A 16,974-nucleotide genomic window follows, 5' to 3' on the forward strand; every position below is an offset into this window, starting at 1 on the left:
ATCAAAATTCTAAAACCGTTCTAATGACTTTTCATCACCAAACTGCAATATTTTCTTTGGGGTTTTTTTGGCCACAGTTTTGTTTGTATTGGGCACTCTCCTGTTTGCCAACCTGCATGCTTAGGAAGGACTTGAAATTAGCAGATACATTCCTTTTGCCTTTTTATTATTATAGCAAGTAGGATGTTTTGAGCTTTTTAAAAAATACATGATATAGGGATAAACTTAATTTTTATTTGGCTTCCTATTTTGTGCATGCTCAGTTGCTCATTCATGTCCAACTCTTTGGGACTACATGCACTGTAGCCTGCCAGGCTTCTCTGTCCATGGAATTTTCCAGGCAAAAAGACTGGAATGGATTGCTGCTTCCTACTACAGAGGATTGTCCTGACCCAGAGATGGAACCTGAGTTCTTGCATCTCCTGCATTGGCAGGTGGATTCTTTTAATACTCAACGCTTTTCTCAAAAAGTGCCTATCAACTATTCCCATCTACAAGTTGAGTCCTTTAAGGCTTGGTGAAATTGGCTCACCACTGCTTCAGTGGTCCCTACAGAATTGTTTCCAGATCAGTCCCTGTGGAATTGTTTCCATAGAGATGGTTAGAACTAAGAACTCCCAGCTGCATTGGGGTGTTTGTTTTTTCGTTTTTTTTCCTCTTTGTCTTCCTTTCCATCATTTCATTGCTTTCCTGTTATATGGAAATCAGAGGAACCCTGGAGAGGATCTTGTTAGAGTCCAAAATGAGAGAAAAGATGAAAAAGGAGAAGAAAATAGAAGTACCCACAGCTCCCAGAGGAAAACAAGACACAGAGGAAAACAAGACACAGACATGAGATCATGACTACACCACCAGGAAGAGAACAGGAAAATTCCATGCAGAGCTTGAAAAAAGAAGAAAGAAATTGAAGAGATTGCACTCTCCTGGGTGAGGGAAGGCACATTAACTAAAAGTTGGCTAAAATAGTTGTTCACATACCCCTACTGCATTCTGAAATAACATAAAAACAGGATTATAATCTTTGCCTATAGGAAAAGCAAATAAACTTAACAACAAACCCACAAATAAGTTTCTAGGAGTGTTTCTTAATGGTTTCTGAGCACTAAATCTGTCGTACTAAGGTTTTGTGAAATGCTTATTCTTTTATATATTAATATATTTACTGTCTTTAGAAAGCAGTGATCTCCATAATTCAAAATTATTTCTCAAGACAAAGCTTAATTACACAGTTTACATTCTTGATATTTTGTTTGTTTGTTTCTTCAAATCACCTTAGTGTTTATTCTAGGATTAGGGAAACCAAGAGGTCTCATCCAATGTGAATAACCATACACCAAGTAAACAAATTGTGACTTAAAAAGAAGAGAGCATCTAGCACACTTTCTCTAGTTTTTGAAAATAATTTAAAATGTTGAACATTATTTCTGTTCCAGTGGATTGCTGGGGAGAACAGGGAAAACAGCCACAAAAGATAGCTACTTAAGGAATTTAAGTCAACTTATTATACTGCTTTTAATATTCCATAAGCATGTTGATAACTTAGAGAACACAGTACAGATATCAGACCATTCCTTCCCTTTCCCCACACATGATTTTAAATTTCTAAGTTGTAGTTAAAAATACATGTTTTCATTATGTACATATCAATACATATGCCTCTTAGTGTACAAATAACAATGGTTATATTGGGGATGAAGGTACTTTAATTTTCACCACAGTCTAGCAAACTTATTATTTGTTGAACCAATAAATAGAATCAGAAGATAAAACAATGCTCCAAACTTTATAAAGGAAATCATTGACAAAATTACAATTGTCTTCATAACCAGGGAGTCAGATCGGCCTAGGTTCTAACCCTAAGATTTCACACTTACCTACAGCTGTTTGATTCTGAGGCAGTTAACTTTGCTGAAACTCAGTTTTTGTTGCTGTTTGTTTGTGGCCACGTCAAGGTATGACCTGCGGGATCGCAGTTTCTTGACCAGGGATTGAACCCATCCATGAGAAGGATATGGCAACCCACTCCAATATTCTTACCTGGAGAATCCCATGAACAGAGAAGCCTGGTGGGCTGCTGTTCATGAGGTCACAGAGTCGGACACGACTGAGTGATTAAGCCAAAAAAAAAAAAAAAATGCGCCCTACTTTGGGAGTTTGGGGTCTTAATCTCTGGACTGCCAAGGAAGTTCCCTGAATCTTAAGTTTCTTAGTGTCTAAAATGAGTTGTTATATAGAGGTTAGTAGTTGAAATAATTCCAGTTCTGTCCTGTTTCTTGTCTTTTATATCGTTAATGTGGTCCTTCCTGTAAAACTTATTTCAATAGTGAGTTTAGTAGAAAAATTTTGGAAAGTACAATGTCCTAAGCACTGTGTTGCGTGGGAGGGAGCAGCAAAAATTATTCCAGGGAAATCTGTAAAATCAGATGAGTACCAAGAATCATTTGTGGACAGAATGAGTGATATTTCACATATAAATGGGCTTCCCTGGTGGCTCAGCTGGTAAAGAATCCACCTGCAGTGTGGGAGACCTGGGTTCAATTCCTGGATTGGGAAGATCCCCTGGAGAAAGGAAAGGCTACCCACTCCAGTATTTTGGCCTAGAGAATTCCATGAACTGTATAGTTCATGAGGTCGCAAAGAGTCAGACATGACTGAGTTACTTTCACTCACTCACATGTAAATACTGCTGTTTTCCAACATAGGCAGATGTGGTTGCTATTAATAAAGTAGAAATTGATTTGAGGGCATTAGTAAAATCCTAGCATTTCAGTATATGTTTCAGTCTACAAAAAATGGCTGACTCTGTGCTCCTAATGCAGAGGGTCCAGGTTCAATCCCTGGTCAGGGTACTAGATCCCACATGCTGCAACTAAGAGTTCACATGCTGTAACTAAAGATCCTGCATGCTGCAACTAAAAAGGAAAAAGGCCCTGCATGCCCAACTAAGACCTGGCACAGCCTAATTGATTAAAGAAGATAGAATGGAGAGTTCCCATGTATCCCTCACTCAGTTGCCTCTATTATTAACATCTTGCTTTTATTATGATGTGTTTGTTACAACTAATGAACCTACATTGGTTCATTATTATTAACTACACACTTTATATGAGGTTCACTAGTTTTTCCCTAACATCCTTCTGTTCCAGGATCCCGTCCTGGATACTACATTAATTAGTCATCATTCTCCTTATGATTAGCATTCTCTGTTCCTCTGAGGGATACTCTTCAACTGGGATATCTCTAATGTTTTTGCCATGATTAAGTAGGAGTAATGGGTTCTCAGGAGGAAGACCACCAAAGTAAAGTGCCATTTTCATCACGTCATATCCAAGGTAGATGCTATCAACCTGACTTTATCACTGATGGTGTTACCCTTAATCAAACCTGCCTGACGCAGTACTTGCCAGATTTCTCCGCTGTGAAGTTACTTTTTATCCTCTTATGCTCTGCTCTTTTGGGAAAAAGTCACTGAGTGCAGCTCACACTCAAGGGGTATTTAAGCTCCGTCTCCTGGAAGGGAGAGTAGCTAGATAAATTATTTGAAATTATTCTAGGGACTTCCCTGGTGGCCCAGTGGTTAAAAATCCGCCTTGCAGTCCAGGGGACATGTGTTCAATCCCTGGTCAGGGATCTAAGATCCCACATGCCACAGGGCAACTGTCTGTGTGCTGCAGCTACTGAATGTGCAGTCTTAAGAGTCCATGCTCCAAAACAAGAGAAGCCAGCATCATGAGATGCCCACACATCACAATGAAGAGTAGCCCCTACTTGTCACAACTAGACAAAGCCCAAGACCAGCAACAAAGACCCAATGTGGCCAAAAATAAATAAAAGGAAAAAAAGAACTTGAGTTAAAAATAATTCTATGAGGTTTTCCTTTCATTCATTCTTTCATCTTTATATATATGTCAGTCAGACCCACAGATATTAATTTTATACTTTGAGTTATAATCTACATAAGTTATTTTGTTGTTCAAATTGTTCTTTCTTAGGCCACTGGGAGCACTTTCAGGTTGGCTCCTGTATCCCTTTGACATACCCCTATTCTATTTATTTATTTGCTGACTTGTGGGATCCTAGTTCTTTGACCCAGGATCAAACCCGTTCTCCCTGCAGTGAAAGTACAGTGTCTCAACCACTGGACTGCCAGGGAAGCCCACTTATTCTTTTTATTTTTTGAGATTGTCTTACTTTGTTCTATTAGAAGATGCTGAAGGCTTATTTGGTATTTTCTGTACGTTCACCCTAGAAGTGACCATTTCTCCAGGGAACCCAGTTCCTTTTATTTTGGGGGAATGTTATTTAATTTCCACATTCCTCAAATTTCATTTTCCTCTTGTTATTGAAGTGTAATCTTATTCCATTGTGATTGAAGGACACAGTTTGTATGCTTCCAAGCCTTTATATTTATTGAGACTTGTTTTATGGCCTAACCTATGGTCTATTCTGGAAAATGCTCCATGTGCACTTGAAAAGGACATGCTGTTTACTGCTATTGGACTCCCAGATCTAGAAAACAAATGAGAGGTGGTTACCAGTAGGAAGAGGAAGTGGGGAGGGGCAGTAATTTGGTTGATAAATGGTAGGTCATGATGATAAGAACTGTAAGCTTCATCAGAAAAGTTTCCAAAAGTGTAGGTGTTGGAACATAAATGTAGTTGAGGAAATCAGAATTAGTCTCAAGATTTTTTTTAACAAAGGCAGTGTTTCAGAGCTTCTATTAAGTCCAGGAAACATGAGTAAAACTAAACACAAAGTAGTTGAGTGCCATGAAACTAATTTAAAAATAGAATTTCCTCCAAATTTTTATTTAAAACATTTTATAATTTGACTTTCTTTTTATAGTTATTTTCTTTTTTCCAACAAGTAAGGTGCATAGTATTCATGTACACTTTGAATGCCAGTCAGCGTTCTGTTACTAAGTATTTACATTTTTAAAGAACTAAGTTGGCATTTATTAGTGAGTAGCATTGTTTTGAGGCAGCAGTCACAGGCAAAAGCCAAGTGGGTTCTTTTATATTAACAGCTACAGAATACAGGAGTCAACGTTCTGTTGTCTGTAGCGCAGGAGACTATAAACAAGCTAAGACTATTATAGAGGGACAAATAAGCAGCAACGTTCCCAGGCACACCCATGGGCAGGTTTAATGACTAAACTGTTGGAACAAGGGAGGTTTATAATTTCCCTACATTCACATGATAAATGGAACCAAGGTTAGAATTCAGGAAGATGTCTACCGTGTCCTCAAAAACTAACCTGATGGAACTGCAGGGAAAGTAGTGAGACAGGGGATTGTCAAATGGGATTTTTTTTTTCTGTATTATTTTATTGTTTATAAAAAGTTTCTATTCATACACTAAATTGATGATTAAAAACTAAAAAGTTTTAAAAGAGATATGAATAGTTTAGAAATCATATGAATTTAGATTTATGAGGTACCCTCTGGGAGTAATTAATTTCTATTTAAACAGTTTATTTGCTTGCCATTATTAAGGGGCATATAAAGCTGTACTAGGGATCCTAATGGAATGTAAGTGAAATTAGAGAAGGATAAATTAAATTCTTTGGGTCATTTGAAAAACACCCTGCTGGTAGTGCACAGAGCTCTGCCTGAAAGCTGCAGCTCAGGACCAGCCGTTAGATTGACCAGGATGCTAAAATATGCGCAAGCCCATTTACTGGGTAAAGAAAGCCAAGTTGCTTAAACTTTACCTGCCTCAAACTTTCAGCAGTTCAGGAGGAAGTTAAGCCTGCCTTTTTCTTTTCTTCTTTTGGAAAGATATACCCATCTTCTTGGGACTTCCCCCATGGTACTAGTGGTAAAGAACCTGCCTGCCAATGCAGAAGACATGACAGACTCAGGTTTGATCCCGAGTGGGGAAGATCCCCTGGAGGGGAGCATGGCAATCTACTCCAGTATCCTTGCCTGGAGAAGCAGAGCCTGGTGGGCTACAGTCCATGGGATTGCAGAGTTGGACATGACTGAAGCAACTTAGCAGTCATACACCCATGTTCTTGGATTAAAAGAATATCTTCAAAATGATTTTACAACTCAAGGTAATCCACGGATCCAACACAATTCCCATCAAATAAGTGCACTTTTCTTACAGAAATGAAAACAAAATTAATTTTAAGGAGAGAGAAAAAAAGAGAGACATCTTCAAAAACAAACTCTAGATTAGACTCTCAGAGTAGAGGCATATGGCTCATTCATGAAACTCTCTCCTCTCCCTGGTACCTAGCTTTGGGGTTGGCCTGCCACATAGTAGCTGTTGAACTGAAGTTTGGATTTTTTTTTTTTTAACATTAAAAAAAAATTTATATTGGAGCATAGTTGATTAACAATGTTGTGTTAGTTTCAAGTGTATGGCAAAGTGATTCAGTTATACATATACAAATATTTATTCTTTTTCAAATTGTTTTCCCATGTAGGTTATTATAGAATAGTTTTATTTATTTATTTATGGCTGAGCTGGGTCTTCCTGGCTGTACAAGGGCTTTCTCTGGTTACGGAGAGTGGGGGCTACTCTCTAGCTGCAGTGTGGTGGCTTCTCGTGGTGGCTTCTCTTGTGGAGCACAGGCTCTAGGGTGCAGGCTTCAGTAGCGGCAGTGTGCGTTGACTCAGTAGTTGTGGCCCATGGCTTATTAGTTGCACCTTGGCATGTGGGGGTCTTCCCAGACCAGGGATCAAATCGGCCTCCTCTGCTTTGCAAGGCAGATTCCTAACCACTGGACCACCAGGGAGACCTGTATTACGGAATATTGAGCCGTGTTGTCTGTGCTGTACAGTAGGTCCTTGTAGGTTATCTATTAAAAAAAACATTTTTTTAAGTTTAATCAGAAGATAATTGCTTTACCATCTTGTGTTGGTTTCTACTGTACAACCATATTAATCAGCTATAAGTCTACATATATCTGCTCCTTCATGAACATTGACTCCAGCAGATCTTGATAGCCTCATCTCTGCAGTCTCCTTTCCTCATGCATATCTATTTCTATATCAAATTGCTTGCCCTGGGATTAATCTATGCACTCTACCCAAAATGCCTGTTCCCACCTTATGGAACCGCTGGATATTTGTGTGTGTGTGTGTGTGTGTTTGGACTCACTCAAATGTCATCTCTGGATGACATCTCTGGGAGCTCATCTCTGGAGCTCCCTTTGACTGTCTCCTGGGCAGAGTTATTGCTCTGTCCTTGTGTTCCTAATCATTTTATCTATATCTTTTCCTTTTTTTTTTTTTTTCAAGTAAGCTTTATTTTTTTTCCTTTATTTTTTATTAGTTGGAGGCTAATTACTTTACAATATTGTAGTGGTTTTTGCCATACATTGACATGAATCAGCCATGGAGTTACATGTGTTCTCCATCTCATCCCTCTGGGTCATCCCAGTGCATCAGCCCTGAGCACTTGTCTCATGCATCCAACCTGGACTGGAGATCTGTTTCACACTTGATAATATACATGTTTCAATGTTATTCTCTCAGATCATCCCACCCTTGCCTTCTCCTGTAGAGTCCAAAAGTCTGTTCTATACATCTGTGTCTCTTTTTCTGTCTTGCATATAGGGTTATCATTACCATCTTTCTAAATTCCATATATGTGCGTTAGTATACTGTATTGGTGTTTATCTTTCCGGCTTCATAGTTAATAATAATGTATTGAATATTTGAAAGTTGCTAAGATCTTCAAACTTCCACCACACGGAAAAAAAAAAACCTTTTTTTGTAACTATGTTTGGTGATAGATTAACTAGACTTTTTGTGGTAGGTCATTTCCCAATATATACGAATATTGGATCATTATGTTGTAAACCTGAAAGTAATATGTCAATTATACATTAAAAAAAGGAAAAAAGTAGGCAATATGGCAAGAAAGTTAAGTAAAACCCTTGTATAATAAACTAAAAGAAAAGAAAAAGAAAACAACTCTGTAAGTCCAAAAAAAAAAACAAAAGAAAAAAAACAAACAAACAACTCTGTAGACCTGGAAGCTGCCTAGCCATTGTTTATCCTCATCTCCTTGAGAACAAGAAATACATGTTAGGATGGGTTAATTTCTTTTATAGTTAAGCAAAACACCCCATAGTTTGCTGAATTTTTAAAAAGTTCTATAATTTTGAGAGAGACGACTTCTTCCCTACCTATGACAAAATCCATGCTTCTAGTAAAAGCAAAGGAAATACCCAGAATGTAAACAGTTTATCTCCAAAGCATGAAGATACAGAAGATTCTTCACACACCCCACACCATTTTTCTGTATTTTATAGGTTTTCAGTAAAGAGAAAGTATTATTCTTATAATAAAAAGCTTAATTTTAACAAATCTATATCATGAGCTCTAAAAAGTCTCCAACTGTAGCTTTATAAAATAACACAAAATTAAAAACATGAGGTTCCTTAGACTATGTTAAGTCCAAAAAAAGTTATTGCTGATTTGCATGGTTATGATTCATTTTTTGATTTTCTAAGTTTTTTATGATGGAGTTTTTATAATCAGAAAAAATGCATCATTTCAAAAGGGCAGTAATATTCATTGGTAAACTATCAGCAACATATATGCTCTTTGGAAGTTTCACATACTTCATTAATAACATAGCTTACACTAGTTTTGGCTACTCTAAGAATATTACTATGTTAAGTATATGTACACTATGAAAAGAAAATATTCTATTCATCCAGTATTTTAAAGCAAATTCAATCTAGAGGCTTAAATCAAAGGATTACTTATCTTTAAATGCAGGTGTGTTAGAATAATTACTTGACTTGGTACTTGGGAAATGTTAGTTGTTTCTTTGCGTCAAGTAAAACATTAACTTTTTGATTTTTTTGCAGCAATAAGAAGGAAAGCAGTCTACCAACAGTTTTGAGAGTTTGCAGAAACAGCTTACAAAGAAAATGAAACTCCCTATATTCATAGCCGATGCATTCACAGCAAAAGCATTTAGTGGGAATCCGGCTGCTGTTTGTCTCCTAGAAAATGTAAGTAGTATTTTGCTTTGAAGTACAGTGCCTGAAATCCTAGATGCTTGTAGAACCAAGTTTTACTTAAAAAGAAAAAGAAAAAAATCAGACCGCTTGTTTGTTTACCTTCCTGGGTTGTGTTCTCTGTCAAATGGTATCAACAATGTTCATGTCTGCAAGTTGATTTTAACCAAATTATATGATAAGACTGCTTATATCTAGATGGATGCACATGTCTAGAAAAGTAAGATTTATGTAAAGAAGAACTAGAGCCAATTAAAAAAAATATACCAAAAACATGAGTAGGTGGCACTTCCCTGCTGGTTCAGTGGCTAAGACTTCCACTTCAGGGGGCACAGATTCTATCCCTGGACCAACAGAAAAAAAAAAGAAAACATCCATTGTAGCCACTGGATTTTCATTCAGCACCAAATGTGGAAGACAATGAAATTAGATGAGTTTTATGTGACTGAACATGGCTGATACTACATTTAGCATAAAAGATCCTAGCTGTATATTTTTAACCTTACCTATAGTTCAGACATTTAGAAATTCTTTTCTGGACCAAAAAGATGAGACATTTTGCAGGGAATTAAGTAATTTAGTAGAAAGATGGAAAGGAATTAAGCTCTAACACAGGCAGAACTCTGTTTACTGAAAATCTCATTTTAAAAATGGCTCTTTGAGGACTTCCCTGGTAGTCCAGTGATTAAGACTCCAGCTTTCCCTGTAGGGGACATGGGTTCAATCACTAGTTGGGGGAGTTCCACATGCTACATGGTGCAATGAGGGGGGAAAAAAGGCCCTCTGGTTAGATAAGTATTAACAGAAATAGTTAAATATTTCTTGACCTCAGCTGCTTCCTGTTGTTACCTGGGTGTTAGGAAACAGGTCAATGTATCCTTCCACTGGGAGCAGTTAGTACAAGAGCAGAGTATCTGAGAATTATGTCAGCTACGTGGTAAGCAGTTGATGATCTTGAGTAAGTCTTATTAAGTTGGAGCTTTCAAGGGCAGTAAACATCAAGCTGGTTGCAGATTAAAATCACCCGAGGCGCTTTAAAAATTCCTGTGCTGGACCAGTCACAACAGAATCTCTGGGGGTGAGACCCAAGCAGCACTGGTTTTTAAAGCTCCCCAGGTGATTCTAGTGTAAATCACATGAGAATAGCTGTGGTTTTACTGAGCTCGGTGAATGTTGTTAGTCGAATCCTTATATATTTTATTTTCCCCCTCAAATAAAGCAGCAATATGGTGATCAAAGTCCCCATCTTACCTTAACAATGCATTCATTATGCAACCCTGTGGCTGGCATTTTCCAACCACACAGTGCAGAAAGTAATAACATTAACAGACTTTACCAAGTAACATAGGAACTTGGGGGTAATAGTGAGAGAATAGTTAACAGCCGGATTCTAAATCCTGAACTTTCTTTAGAAGCAATATGGCACACAGATTAGCTTCACATCAAGGGTTTGTGGAATTGACTAAACCTACTTGCCAAAAATCTTAGCCTAAAAAAAAAAGCCTTAGTGTATTTATCCCATATTCCCACGTAATATTCTAGAAGAGTTTTGAAAAAAGTTTTAAGTGATTTATGCACTCAATTTTTACCAGCAGTTAATATTATTCCTCAATGTATTCCTTCTCACCTCTAGTACATTCACTAAACTCCAGACTTAGGATCTCTCTCTCTCTTTCACTCCCTATTAAAATATATTTTGCATATTATTTATATATTTGGAAAAACTAGGAAATACAAATTTAAACAAAAAACTTAGCATAGTTCAAAGCAATATGCTTCAGTATGAAAGGAAGAAAAGGAAGTCTGCCATCAGGGACGCTCTCTAGAGTCTCTCAGTTCATTTTTGTGCCTTAGACCTGTGAGATGAGGCTGGTTTGATGGCCGGTCCAGGACAACTGAATAGGTATTTAAAGATTGGTTTGCTAGTTTTCTTTTCTTTAGACTTGAGGATCTCCTTTCCTGAAGGTTAACTTAGCACTTTCTCCAGTGCATGATCAATAAACATTAAAATGAAATGAAAGGAGAAACTGTTGTTCTGCCCTTTGGATTTTTTTATCAACAGCTAAAGACAGTGGGCACTTGAAGTACCTAGAAAGAACACAAGTGAACTCAGGAAAAATCAGAGACAGATAAGGACTAAGTCTTATAATGCTGACTAAGCCTTATAAGCCTTATAAAGCCGTAAATGCAACTCAGTAGGCATGTAGCTGTCATTATGTATTCTACAAATATTTGTTGACACCTGCCGTGGGCCAGGCTCTGGGGTGGGGACGGGAGGTACCGAGACCAATAAGTTTGCCTGTCCTTAAGGTGCTCAGAGTCTAGCAGGGGAAATAGATGCATAAACCTGATGATTTTCCCGTAGTCACCACAGAGGCTGAAAGACCAGGTACTAGGTCCCTTGGGGACCAGAGCATAGAACAACTTGCATTTTTATGGATGAGAAAATACTTCAGATTTTAAGTTCAGGGTTTCAAAGGAATATTCTTTTTAATTTTGTTTTGTTTAAAATTATTTAAAATTGACTGAGATGAAACTATCGAAAAACTTGGTAGACTAAGACTAGATAATTGTGCTTTGAACTTTTAAGATACTTGATAAAAGACTGCTGGAAGAAAAGGAAAACTTTCTGGGTAACAACATTCCCAGAACTTCTACAGTATTCTCAAGTGTTCTGTCATGGCCCTTCTAGACAAGTCTATTTTTCAAATCTTCACTTGAGGAACACTGTGAAAGTGAAGTGAAAGTGTTAGTGGCTCAGTCATGTCCGACTCTTTGCAACCCCGTGAACTATAGCCTTCCAGGCTCCTCTGTCCGTGATATTCTCCAGGCAAGAATACTGAAGTGGGTAGTCATTCTCTTCTCCAGGGTATCTTTGAATCCAGGGATCAAACCCAAGTCTCTTGCATTGAAGGCAGATTCTTTACTGTCTGAGCCACCAGGGAGCCCTAGACAAGTCTATTTTTTAAATCTTCACACGAGGAAACACTGTATATTAGGTGAAAGCAAAAACAGATTAAGGGATAAATGTAACTAATATGAAACAGATATTTGAAAAAAATATTTAAAACTTTAAAAAGCTGATGGCTGTTGTCAGATGTCTGACTATTTTACAGTAACGACTATATGTGGTGGTTTAGTCTCTAAGTTGTGTCCAACTCTTATGCGACCCCATGGACTGTAGCCTGCCAGGCTCCTTTGTCCATGGGATTCTACAGGCAAGAATACTGGAGTGAGTTGCCATTTCGACATAGAAAATGTATAGAAACAATATTTTAAAAAATGAAAGATACATTACAATGAGCTGTGTTAAAAGCTATAGGAATTCCTGATCAGCTATTCAAATAGGTCATCAGGCTGTGGTAGTGATAAGAGGTGGTTTATTTTCCTGTAAACCTGCTTTACTAGTTAGTGAAAATAACATACCAACAAAAGTAAGGAGCCCATATTTATTCTCTCTCATATTCTAACAAAACCTTAAGATTTTGTGTGTGTATGTGTGTGTGTATATATATATGTGTGTGTGTGCTTTTAGGGCAGAGCTTCTCAAATGTGTTATAAACATTTTGGACTGGGAAGTTCTTTATTGTGTGAGGTGTCGTGTCTGTTATAGAATGTTTGGCAGGTCCTGGGCTTTGACCCAGTAGATGACAGTAGTCTTCCCCTACTCCCCCAGCCATGACAATCAAAAATTGCCCCCAGTTGAGAACCATTGTTTCAAAAGATACCTTCTGTAAAGAGAGGTTTATTCTGGAGTTTTCCTGTTTAAATTATCCATAAAAACAACTTCAAGGCCCAGTGTATACATTTATTCCACTTCAACTGTCATTTCCTGGCTGTCTACCATGAGCTGGACACTGCTAGTATCAAATGTGATGCTCATAGATGTGCATTTTTATTCTTTTAAACACTAATAATCATTTCCAATGACAGCAAGGAGGATTGGCTTCACACTTTTAAGCAGGAATGCTTAGTTTTAGTTCCTAAACCACTTGCTTTTCTGGTTTTCCTGGGTAAAGTTAGGGACAACCAAAAGCCACTTTTACAGCTTGGTAGGTTATGTATTTAAATGAAAAAAAGTGTATAGCAATCCTGCGTTTAATCCATGCTTTAACTCAGGTGCAGTGGCCATTTCCACACTTGGCATCCTTTCTTAGAGAGGATTACTGACTCAGTGTGACCACACTGGGTCAGAGACTCCTGGGGTTTCTAGAGAGTTGCAACTTTGTATCTCAGTTTTATGCTCAGAAGAAGGATGCAGAGGGCAGAGAAGATTCTTCCAGGACACGGAAGCATTTTTCTTTGCCAAGTATTTGAAGGAAGAGAGCAGTGCAAAGGAAGAGGAAATACTAGTGTGGTAATTTCTGCTTCCCAAGTACCCTCACTGGCTTCTAGAACAAAACTCTCAGCTGGGGGCAGTGATTTCAGGCAAGTTCAGCCAGACACATACTGTGCTAATTGGTTTTCATATGTTATTTCATTTCACTCTCACAACCACTTTATGAATAGATTTTATTATTAATCCCCATTTTGCAGATGAGAAGACAGAGGCAGAGGAAGGTTGAGCAATTTATCTAAGTGGCTGACTTCAGAATCCCACCCCAGGCCTGCCTGACTGCAGGGTCCATGCTTTTAACCCACTGTATTCACTACTGGTGCTTCCCAGGTGGCACAGTGGTAAAGAATCTGCCTGCCAATGCAGAAGATACAAGAGTGCGGGTTCGATCCCTGGGTCAGGAATATCTACTGGAGGAGGAAATGGCAACCCACTCCAGTATTCTTGCCTGGAAAATTCTATGGTCAGAAGAACCTGGTAGGCTACAGTCCATGGGGTCACAGAGAGACACGACTGAGCATGCACACACACTCACTACTGGACTAGATATTCTCCCACAGTGCCCCTTCCCAGTTGGTAACATGCATCAGTCTTATAATTCACTCAATGCCTGTCTTCCTCACTTCTGTACATTCTATGAGATCTTAATCTATTCTGACTTGTTCCAACATCCAGGGCCTGGCACATGGGAGACACTAAACATCTGTTGAGTGAAAGTGGAAATAGTATAATCAATTGTATTATGCAAAATCTTCTTCTAGGAGTTCTAGTAGAAGAAGCCAACTGTAATTTTTTATTTATTTTTTAGTTTATTTTTGGCTGTACTGTGTCTTTATTGCTGTAAGCAGACTTTCTCTAGTTGTAGCGAGCTGGGGCTGGCTACTCTCTAGTTGCGGTACCTGGGCTTCTCATTGAGGTGGCTTCTCTTGTTGCAGAACACAGGCTGTAGGTGCAAGGGCCTCAGTACTTGTGGCTTACTTGCTCCATGGCGTGTAGAATCTTCCTGGACCAGAGATCGAACCTGTGTTCCCTGCATTGGCAGCTTATCCACTGCGCTACTGGGGAAGTCTTGGCCAATGATTATGGATCTTTTGTTTTCATTGATGGGGTGGGATGGGCAGGGCATGCAATGCAAGCATGTGCTTTAGGTTCTATGATGGAGCTGGAGAGACAAGGCACATAAGATCCATTGTTGTTCAGTCGCTAAGTCATGTCTGACTCTGCGTCCCCATGAACTGCAGCATGCCAGGCTTCTCTGTCCTTCAGTCTCTCCCAGAGTTTGCTCAAACTCATGTCCATTGAGTCGATGATGCTATCTAACCATCTCATCCTCTGTCATCTCCTTTTCCTCCTGCCCTCAGTCTTACCCAGCATCAGGGTATTTTCCAACAAGTCGGCTCTTCACATCAGGTGGCCAAAGTATTTAGGAACAACTGAAGATGACTTGCAGCTTGAGTGCTGCATTTTGTGGACATAACTTTGCAATCGGAAACCCAGTGTCTCAGAAGGAATCTCCTGTTTCTTCCTGAATGATTTAGAACTTTCTACATCCAAGTGCTTTTCCTTTGCTAGAAAGAAAGCAGAGGGACAAATGAACAGACGGAGAGCAAGACTATCCTGTTTAGGCTGTCATATTTATAAACTGCCACAAGGTGGGAGTATTTTAAAACTTTACTCTGATTTTCTGGTTATTAGTCTTTTGCGAGCCATATGGTTGATAGAACATCAGTGTCCCAACACAGTATATTGCAACTCAGAAAAACAAACATGGTTCTCTTTTTACTGCTGGAAACTTGACTCCTGTGAGATTGGCAAAGAAAAATGGATATTAAAGCAAGAAAATTAATTGGTTCGGTTTGTAACTATTGTGTGTTACATTTGAAAATAAGCTTGTAGTGTAAAATGGAAACATTATTGGAACCAAACTTCAGTATTGTTAATGAATGTAGTCTCACTCTTTTTTTCCTTAAAGCTCTCCAAGTTGAAGCAATGTTAATCTTCTCATGATTCACCATTATTTTGCTGTTTGGTTCCAGTGTAGAGATTCAGCCACCCATGGTGCATACTGAGGGCTGTGACTATCAAACTTTTTATTGTCTCTGGCACCTCAGGCAAATAGATGTGTTTTCAGTGTCCTGGGACAGAAATTCAAATTGTAACTGGTGAAGTATACCAAACCAGAAAGGATTAAAGAGCTGATGGTCAGTGAAGTGTGTGTTTTAACTGATGTACAAAAAAGCCCATTTGCAAAGGAACCTGCTACCAAAAGATGGTGATCTTGGCTCAAATGTGAAACTCTTCAATACTTTTAGAGACTCTGGTCCTAAAGGTCAAGGGAAGCAATAGGCAAAGAAAGGAAGGACAAGGATAGGAAGTCTGGCCAAGTCAGATAGAGGAAGGACTGGCAGGCTCTCAGGTTCCTGCAGCCAGGGAGGCAAATCCATGTTTTTCTTCATCAGCCCTTCAGTCACCTTTGAAGCTGATGATTGCAGACTCAGCCCTAGGAAATTAAATGGCTCCCAGTTTCATTAAGGTGTTATGTGCATGGGCAGGTAGGCCAGTTTCCACAGAGAACATTCTACAAACCCTGGGAAAGCAACTTGAGCTCCCTTCTGAACGTTGTTGTCTTGTTGGCCCCAGCAGCACTCAGCCTCCTCTGCTCAGGTGGGACTTCTCACTCCCTAGCCCCACGGGCGTCCACACGTGTGACATGTGCTCATTCCACTTCATTCCTGCCATCCTAATTCTCCTTACCTCAACTTGCAGAATCCTAGAGAGTCAAAGATATCATGGAAGGAGAGCAAAGTGAAGTCAAGTGACTTGCCTAAGAAGCATCTCTAATTCAAACCTTTTGCGCAGTTTTTCCTGTCCAGCTCACCCAAATCTGACCTTTTGCTAGGTCTGCCTCAAGTCCTCACCTTTCAAGTCCTAGAGAACTTATGTTAAAATCCATGTATCTCAATTACATACTCTTTGGTGTGGCCTACTGCTGCTTTCTGTATCTGTCTTGACTCCTCAGCTGACAGGCTAAGGCTCTTGAACACAGGACCAGCTCTTATACATCAGGGCTCCCCAGTCGTTAATGTGCACACAGATCATCTGGTTTCTGATTAAGATGGAGATTCTGATTCAGAAGGTCTGGGGTGGGGCTTGAGACTCTGCATTTCTGACAAATTCCCTTGAAAGTGGTGCTGATGCTGCTGGCTCAGCGCGGCTTGGGTACTTGATTGATGGCTCCTTTTCCTCAGAAATGTTGCCAGGAGTCCATTTTATCTGATAGAAATTGGTTTTTCTGCCTGTAGCATGTTGAAGGGATAATAATAGTTTCTTTGTTATGGGGAGGTAGTGCAGTATGTCAAGTTAAAGCACTGACTTGGAGCCACTCAAAATAAAAAGGTAACATTTTTCAAGTACTTAACTATGTGTTGGACCCTCTGATGAGTGCTTTATAAAAATGCATTATTGGATTAAATCTTTTGAAAGAAAAACAGTAATTAAAAAAAAAACCAAAAACTCATTGTGTTCTGTTTGGGTTTTCAGAAAATAAGTATCAATTTCTTAAGTGATTTCTCTTTCTGTAGGGCTATGGAGTTTCTACAGATTTTGAATACAGTGCTCCTTTAAGAAAAGCTTAGTAAGTCACCTGTGAGGA

At 38.9% G+C, this 16,974-nt stretch overlaps 1 protein-coding gene across 4 annotated transcripts in view; it reads left to right on the forward strand.

The window, feature by feature from the left end:
• PBLD (phenazine biosynthesis like protein domain containing) overlaps positions 1 to 16,974 on the forward strand; it is a 34,096-nt gene that overhangs the window by 1,911 nt on the left and 15,211 nt on the right. For 3 of the 4 annotated variants that reach the window (XM_043476794.1, XM_043476793.1, XM_043476795.1), the window contains one exon: positions 8,834 to 8,980. In XM_043476794.1, coding sequence (XP_043332729.1) covers positions 8,897 to 8,980 — 84 coding nt within the window. In that variant the 5' untranslated portion in view covers positions 8,834 to 8,896. Of the gene's footprint in view, positions 1 to 8,833; positions 8,985 to 16,974 lie in introns of those variants that run through there. The other variant, XM_043476796.1, reaches the window with a different exon arrangement.

This window comes from Cervus canadensis, chromosome 8 (genome assembly GCF_019320065.1).
Source record: "Cervus canadensis isolate Bull #8, Minnesota chromosome 8, ASM1932006v1, whole genome shotgun sequence".
NCBI lineage: Eukaryota > Metazoa > Chordata > Mammalia > Artiodactyla > Cervidae > Cervus > Cervus canadensis.